At 47.0% G+C, this 8,676-nt stretch overlaps 1 protein-coding gene across 2 annotated transcripts; it reads left to right on the forward strand.

The window, feature by feature from the left end:
- The first annotated feature begins 363 nt into the window (after nucleotides 1-363).
- Nucleotides 364-4,648, forward strand: LOC119951234 (zinc finger protein 239-like). Of its 2 annotated transcripts, XR_005457548.1 has the most exons (3): nucleotides 364-996; nucleotides 2,316-3,505; nucleotides 3,550-4,648. XR_005457548.1 is itself a non-coding variant. In XM_038774285.1 (2 exons), the coding sequence occupies exon 2, from the start codon at nucleotides 2,582-2,584 to the stop codon at nucleotides 3,395-3,397; it is 816 nt and encodes a 271-aa protein (XP_038630213.1). In that variant the 5' UTR covers nucleotides 364-996; nucleotides 2,316-2,581; the 3' UTR covers nucleotides 3,398-4,648. The 2 variants fall into 2 exon arrangements, 1 of the variants encoding a protein (XP_038630213.1); XM_038774285.1 differs by having other exon boundaries at nucleotides 2,316-4,648.
- Nucleotides 4,649-8,676: the final 4,028 nt, after the last annotated feature.

Below are 8,676 nucleotides of genomic sequence, written 5' to 3' on the forward strand. Positions count from 1 at the left end.
CAGCTTTCTCCATTCCCAACTCCGGCTCTAATCTGGACTCTTTCCCTATCATGGTGTTGTTGTCTGAATTTGTTATCTTTTATCCTGTTGAAGGGAGTTGTTATTCTGTGAGCGCCGATTGAATCTCTTCTTATCCTCACATGTCACAGGGACTCATATCATCTTATCTCAGTTATGGTAGATGTGCCGTGTGCTGATTATCCATCGTCTTCTATTATCTGAGCGTTAGTCATGGCAGAAGCGAGTGGTGCCATTGCCGAAGGGTGGGTGGTGGATGCAGGTCTTCACAGGTGGGTCTAAAATGTGGGAGGACATTCGATCCCCATTCCCTTGTTGGCCCTTCTTTTCTCATTTTAGAGAAGGTATCCTGAGGGTAACGACAGTCTGGCCGTGGGGTTAATCCTCCGGGTCCTCAGTCATATTGAGGAATGTCCCCTTGTGGATGTGTTGAGGTGGTGATACTTTGGTATTTTTGTTATTATGGGAGGGTTTCACTCCCAGATGTTGGAGACAGGATGACGTTTCAGTCTAGGTGAAGCTCAATCTTCACCGGAAATGGTGAATTATGGAAGTCGGAGGTACGCATGTGCGATTGTTGGCTGAGTCATGCTTATGTGGTTTCCGGATGGGGAATGCGCATGTGCTGATTGTCGTACGAGGAGTGCGCATGTGCGGGGGGTGAGGCGGGGATCGGGACAAAACGGCGCACTGACCATTGTGTGTCCGGGTCTTCCAGCCTTTCCCATTGGACACCAGCTCAGCGCGGCTGGAGGGTCCCACGTGGGGTCCCGCCCCTCATTGGCTGTCAGCGGGAGTTGGACTGACCAATGGGAACCCGGGAGGACCCTGACTGATCAAGGCTCGCCCACTGGTCCTGGGCTGGACAATGAGCTGGTTGATCTGCTCCTTCCTGCCCAGCAAAGCTGCTGCTACTGTGTCACTGACTGAAGGTTGAGGATCACACAGTCTCAAACCTTCCTCCTGTCTCCAACATCTGTGAGTAAAACATTTTCTTTTCTCCCCCTTTCCATTTCTTTCCTCATTCTCACCTTCAATTGGTCACTTGCAGCAACTGAAGGGAAAGGAAGTGAATCCAGGGAGGGTACAGACTCTGCAAAGCTTGACCCAGGTCTCTCTCTCGCTTAAAGACATTGACATCCTTTGCTCCCTCAGCTTGACACATTTATTTGTCTGGCTAAAAGGATGGTCTCTTTCCCAATGTTCACATTTCAAGGACTGCTTTCTCCAGGAGATAATAATATAATAATATGGCTGATATTTAAGGCAGCAGTAAATTAATACTGAACAGCGATATGTCCAGAGTTGTTCTGCGGTACAGATTCAATATATTATCTATGGTTCTGTAATAAAGTACATTGTTAATTATTTCTAGTCCTGTAGTATTGTACTGTCGCAATCTACGTGGAGAACATGCAGACTCCGCACAGACAGTGACCCAAGCCGGGAATCAAACCTGGGATCCTGGCGCTGTGAAGCAACAGTGCCAACCACCTGTTTCCTTCGTGGGTTGGTGGTCTCTGAAATTCTCATCCACAGGCCAGTGGAGTCTGGGGGTGGGGGGGGGGGAGGGGGGTAATAGACTAAATTTAAGGAACATTTTAAGATTTAATCCGATTTTTGATTGAAAGGGGTCAAGGTAGCACAATTGTCCAGGTGCTCCTGTTTGCTCCCACAGTCCAAAGACGTGCAGGTTGGTGCAGACTCGATAGTGCCAATGGCCTCCTTCTGCACTGTATGTTCTATGTTCTACTTAAGAAAGGGTTATGTGGAACAGGCAGTAAATTGGAGAGACAACGAAGATGAGGAGTTTCTTCACTCGAGGATGTGGTGAAGCTTTGAGATTCTGTACCCCAGAGGCCTGTGGACCCCCCCCCCCATCATCAAGTATTTTTAAGACAGAGATTGATACGTTTCTAGATATTGAAGATATCTAGGGATATGTGGGGTTGTGCAGACGTACAATGCTGAGGTACATCGGGCAATGATGTCATTCACTGGTTCAGCTTGATGGGACGAATGGCCATGTGCATCTCCTATGTGTTATAATCACTTGTGTCCAGGGGAGGAAGCAGTGAGCAGGGATCTGTCAATCAGCCTGAATCAGCACCTTCAGGAGAATTGGGAGGGTGAATATTAGATACAGCAGAGTGAGAATGGAGGGAGAGTGTGTGGGATGGAGATTTACAGCTTTTGGGGAATGAGAAAGGAAAGAATGTTTCAGAGAAACTAGAATGGTCTGTTCTGAATTTCTATCCTGTACTGACAGTGATGTCTTTTGTAAATTGTTTCTACAGGATATTAAGACAAGGAAGAATTGCAGACAGAAATCTCAAACGTCATGTCTCAATATGAAAGAGTCACTCAAATCATCGGGGCCTGAATATATTGGCCTTTGAATGTAGAAAAAAATGTTTGCCTGGTCTGTCGGCTTCAAAAGATTTTAAACTTCAGTGGGACGAATATAGCACCGAGACGCACACACTGAGTGAAAAAACATTGCACAATTTACAGCAAAGTAGAAACCCTACCTGTGTTCTGTGTGTGGACGAGACTTCAACCAATGTCTGACCTGGAGAGACACAAGGAGACCCAAAAAATGGAGAAACCGTGGAAATGTTGGGATTGTGGGAAGGGATTTAGATGCCCATCTGAGCTGGATATTCATCGACGCAGTCACACTGGGGAGAGACCGTTCATCTGCTCTCAGTGTGGGAAGGGATGCACTCAATTATCCGATCTTCGGACACACCAGCGAATTCACACTGGAGAGAGGCCGTTCACCTGCTCTCAGTGTGGGAAGGGATTCACTCGGTTGTCCCACCTGCAGACACACCAACTAGTTCACACTGGGGAGAAGCCATTTTCCTGCCCTCAGTGTGGGAACGAATTCACTCGGTTATCCAGCATGAGGGCACACCAGCGAGTTCACACTGGGGAGAAGCCGTTCACCTGCTCACACTGTGGGAAGGGATTCACTCGGTTATCCAGCCTGGAGACACACCAGCGAGTTCACACTGGGGAGAGGCCATTCACCTGCTATCAGTGTGGGAACGGATTTGCTCAGTTATCCCACCTGCGGAGCCACCAGCGAGTTCACAGTGGGGAGAGGCCGTACACCTGCTCTCAGTGTGAGAAGGAATTCTCTCAGTTATCCAGCCTGCAGAGACACCAGCGAGTTCACACAGGGGAAAGGCCGTTCATCTGCTCTCAGTGTGGGAAGGAGTTCACTTGGCTATCCAGCCTGCGGACACACCAGCGAGTTCACACCAGGGAGAGGTGCATTTCACCTGCTCTGAGTAGAGGAGACAGTCGTTTATGTATCCCACCAATGGAGACTGTGGCAGATTCATACTGCGGAGAGGCCATTCAACCTTGATGCGATTACCTGGTTCCAAGTTTTATAAGGACCAGTGAGTGAAAGGGTGTTTGGATGTTGCAAGATATTTAGTTCCTATATCAGTTTGGAACCCTCCCAAACCATGCCACGTTGCCATGAAGGTGGGCTATGATGGTTATGTTGTTCTTTTGATTCATCTGGCGTTTCTTATAGAAGGAAACTGTCATGGTATGAGGAAAAAGTTGTAATAGATTGGACTATTTCAATAAAACGCATGACACGAGACAGGCAATCGCTAGAAATTAAGGAATTGTTACATATTTACATAAAATATAGATTCCTTTAAGAAACAAAAATCGAACCGGAAAAGTGATGCAACCGTGGCTGTTGCGGAAAAAAGTCCAATTCGACTTGAGTGTACTCCTCTCTTCCACCTCACCAAAAATCAGACAAAGACTCTTCGAGTTAATACCTGGCCTTTATTATGATGCTATAGCACGGGCTGGTGGCATTCCTGGACTGACGTCAAAGAAGCCTGCTTCAAGAATGATACAGGCAGCTATACTTTGAGATTCAGTGACAGGAATTAGCATATGTCATCATGCATAGTTTATGAGAATAATGTTTTTAAAAAATTTAGTGTACCCAATTCATTTTTCCAATTAAGGGGCAATTTAACGTGGCCAATCTACCTACCCTGCACATCTTTGGGTTGTGGGAGCGAAACCCACGCAAACATGGGGAGAATGTGCAAACTCCACATAGACAGTGACCCGGAGCCGGGATCGAACCTGGGACCTCGGCACTGTGAGGCAGCAGTGCTAACCACTGTGCCACCGTGCTGCCCGTTTGAGAATAATTAACCGATCACATCAAAGTTCTACATACTTAATTAAACTATCCAATCACTACAAAGGCACATATGTTGTCTTGCAACTATCGACAATGCTTTCATGGTCATTGATGACTTTTAATTCCAGATTTTTAATTAATTTAAATTTCACCATTTGCTGAACCTGGATCCCTATTGCATTACCCTGGGTCTCTGGATTACTGGTCTGGCTATTGTTTTCCCAGATGTGTTTTGTGAGATGAAGTCACTATAGCCGATAAGTGAGCTGTTTTCGAGTTGTTTCCTTTCCGTCCTGTACTTTCCCACTAACCTGCAGACAAAACAGCTGTAACTGTACTGTGTATAAATGTGTGTTATTGTAACTACTCCTTGAGATGCTTCGGTTCGCTGAAGCATTCCCTGCATGTTTGTAATAAAGATTCCCAAACTTTAACCAACTCTGGACTCCGAGTGGCATTTGTCCCACAACAACCTGGTGTCAGGAAGAGGATCCACTGACGGCTCTGATTAAAGGAAAGTCCCCGTGGACAGCAGATACCGGAGTGAGTATTGTTTGTTTTATACCACCCGTGTGTTTAGTTCAGTCTGACTGACCACTGGGGCCTCCTCAGAACCTCAGGGATCTGTTTCTGGTCTGTTTCTTTGACATCGATTCAATGTAATTTCAAAAACTTGGAACATTTCAGACAGGGAATTGTCGGTTTTACACCAAGGATGTGTTTGGGGGGCGATGCTGAGGTCCCCGTGACCGAGAGGGTTTTGTAGCTGCCGATAAATGAGGGATAAAGCCGTACGGGAGGATAAACAGAAAGAGTTAGGCAGTTGGAGAGAGTTTGGCGTGTGTTCAGAGGTCCCAGATAGGGGTGAGCCAGCATCAGAGGGGCTAGTTTAGCACAGGGCTAAAGAACTTGTTTTTAAAGCAGGCCAGCAGCAAGGTTCAATTCCCGTCCCAGCCTCCCCGAACAGGCGCCGGAATGTGGCGACTAGGGGCTTTTCACAGTAACTTCATTTGAAACCTACTTGTGACAATAAGCGATTATCATTTCAATTTTTCATTTTCATCACACCAATGGACCGGAGCGGAAAACGTCCAACCAGATGGAACTTATGAGGCCGAGGCGAGGTTCGTGGCTCGGGGATTTGAAGAATCCTTGGGCGAAAAAGAGGTCAGAGTGGACTCGTACGCAGCGGGAAAGGTCATTCTGAAATTTCTTCGGTCGATTTCACATTTTCTCATGAATTTAAGTCAAGAAACATAAAAGCTGCCTTTGTGCTGGGGGATCACCTCCAGGGGCCGGTGTTTCTGCAACCTCCTGAGAAGTTGCCAGGTGAAGGAAGAATTTGGAAGTTAAACACGTCTATATCTTGAACAATGTTTCAGAGTGTATGGCACTTCTCAGATCAGTTTTGTTCAAGTCAGGTTGTCTCTACCTGAAGGCAGAAGCTGCCGTGCTTTATTGGTACCATGTCAGGGAACTCTCGGACATCTTTATGATGAATGTTAATGACAGCCTATGTGGTGTTGCTGTGAATTCCTAAATAATGCTACTGACAGGATCAGAACAACATTTAAGATTGGGAGTCAGGCTTCAATTTAGAAACGGATGTTGAGGGTAAAATCTCAAAATGTGCCGTTGATACGAAGCGAGGGAGAATAATGAATTGTGAGGGTGGCGCAGAGCAACTTCAGAGGGACATTGACTCATTAGCCAAATGGGCAGAGACGTGGCAGATGAATTTCAATACAGAGAAATGTGAGGTAATGCACCTTGGGAGAAGTAGCATGGGAGACAGTACAGGCTTAATGGTACTACGTTACGGGGAGTACAAGAGCAAAGGGACCTCGGGGTTCATAGAATCCTTACAATGCAGAAGGAGGCCATTCGGCCCATCGAGTCGGCACCGACTCTTCGAATGAGCACACTAGCCGAGTCCACTCCACTCTATTCCTTAACCTAACCTGCACATCCCTGGACACCCAAGGGGTAATTTAGCATGGTCGATCCACTTAAATCTTTGGACCGTGGGAGGAAACCGGAGGAAATCCACGCAGACATGTGGAAAACGTACAAACCCAGACAGTCACCCAAGGTTGGAATTGAACCTGGGTCCCTGGCGCTGTGAGGCAGCAGTGCTAACCACTGTGCCACCGTGCCAAGTTTCTGGAGGTGGGCAAGTTGAAACAGTTAAGAAGGCTTATAGCATCCATGGGTCTATAAATAGGGAACCTTATTTAAGGAAAGATGTTGAAGCCCTGGAGAGAGTGCAGAGGAGATCTACTAGAATGATAACAGGAATGAAGAATTTTAGATACAAACAAAGATGAGAGAAATTGGGTTTGTTCTCCTCAGAACGAAGATCGAGTTGATCCTGTTCAGGTATTCAGAATTATGAACAATTTTGACAGGTTAAAGAAGGATTTTTGAAAATAAATTTAGAGTACCCAATTCTTTTCCCCCCCAATTAAGGGGCAATTTAGTATGGCCAATCCACCACACCTTTGGGGTGTGGGGGTGAAGCCCACGCAGACACGGGGAGAATGTGCAACCTCCAAAGAAGGATATTCTGTTTGCACTTGTTAAGTCGGTGAGGGGGGTCACAATTTCCGGATGGTCAGCAAGAGATCTCGAAGTGAGATGAGGAGAAACTCATTACTCGGAGAGTTGTTGGGATTTGGAAAGCGCTGTCTGAGTGGTGGAGATGGATTCCAGAGGAGTTTTCAAAAGAGAGCTTGATATATAAATGAAGCAGATGCATTTGGAGGGCTATGGAGATAGGGCAGGGGAATGGGACTTGCTGGGTAGCTCTTTTGGGAGCCAGTGCAGACACGATGGGCCGAATGGCCTCGTTCTGTGCTGTAAAATTCTGTGAATCTGGGGACTCAAATATATAGGATTGGAAATCGGGCAGTGTGGGTCTGACGTGACTTTACATCAACAATCTCACGGAGACAGTATGAACCCAGTTACAGTCAATGAGGCCGGAAACTCACAGAAAGATGAAGATGCTTCCAAAGCTGGGAGTGAACTGCTGTAAAATCGAATTGGCCAATTGGATTGGCTGGGCCCACAGGCAAGGCCGGACACCATTTCTAATGTCTTTGAGCTGAGTTCTGTAATGAAACGTCCAACGGTCGAGGACATTTAAACGGGCGAACAAAACATTAAACAAATACAAGATGGAAAAATGTGTGCTGGAATTTACATCTTTGGGTGAGCTGACAAATAGAAAATGTATTGGACTGGATTCTCTGATTTGAAGACCAAGTGTTGACGCCTGTGTGGGAACAGTGACGTTTCACGCCCGAAAAAACGGGCGCAGCAGAGGGCCCCCAGCTTTAGCTGCGGATATGGCCGGAGAGTTGCCGGGTCCGTGGCCACGCATGCGCATGGTGGCGCCGTACAACATGGAGCGGCCACGCGCGGATCCGGCCTGCCAAAAAACTGCCCCTCTTTGACCTGGCCCGCCACCTTCGACCAGCGCCCCCCAGCCCCCACCAAAACCCTTCCTGCCCGTGGAACGACTCCCACCCAACTGTTGCAGCGCTGGACGTAGTCCGTAGCCGCCACGCTTGGTTCCCGGAAAAAAATAGGATAAGCGTTCCACGCCGTGGGGAGCCCCGCCCATTGGGGGAGGGCCTCAGGTGACTTCCTCAGGCCGTCCCGACAGTTTGCGGCCTACTCTGCAAGTACGCCTTTTGCAGGGGGCGGAGCATCGGCAAAGTGGCGGCGCCACTGATTTTGGCGCAAACAGGGATTCTCTGGCCGATTGCTGAACGCGATTTCGGCATCGGACACCGGAGAAAATGCCCATTGTTTCTAGTGATGCCTCACACTCGCATGAGCCTGTCTCAGTGTCTGTACACTGAGTGATGTTTAAACATCTCTTTCAGCGAAACAGGCATAGATTTCTCCTTCTAGATTCAATGGTCGATGATATTCAGCTCCCATGAATCGAGTGATTCTATCAGATCTTGACGTGATGTTTGGTGTGAAATTTCTCTCTGTAAATCCTCCCCTTCTAATATCCTGTAAAAGTTTATAAAAGCCATCACCGTTAGTGCAGGATACCCAAACGGAATGTGAAATTCGATCCTATTGTAAGATCTGGGTTTGGCTCCAATCTCAATTGTAATCCTCAAATAAATTACACGTCAGAATAAGTTGTGAAAGTTACTTAAAAGGAACCTGCAGCTCCTGACTAGTTACAGACCATTCTGGGTACAAGAATTTTGTCACAGAATTTATTAAGTTAATTGTAATAAGTACAAAATTAACCAAGGCAGTGGATCAGTCCGTTCACTCTGGCTCACCAGCTCCCGACTTCCAGGTGACTGTGGCGATGTCTCTTGTTCTGTTGACTGAAGTCTATCCTCTTACTTCATGTTGTGTTGTGCACCGAGCTCCAGAGAATTGTAGCTCATTAACCCTTTCCAGCAATTACCTCTACGCATGGTTGGTATTAT

Source organism: Scyliorhinus canicula, chromosome 17 (genome assembly GCF_902713615.1).
Source record: "Scyliorhinus canicula chromosome 17, sScyCan1.1, whole genome shotgun sequence".
NCBI classification, from domain to species: Eukaryota; Metazoa; Chordata; class Chondrichthyes; order Carcharhiniformes; family Scyliorhinidae; genus Scyliorhinus; species Scyliorhinus canicula.

Coding starts and splice junctions, on each gene's coding strand:
- LOC119951234 (XM_038774285.1), top strand. CDS start 2,582: ATGTCTGACCTGGAGAGACACAAGGAGACCCAAAAAATGGAGAAACCG.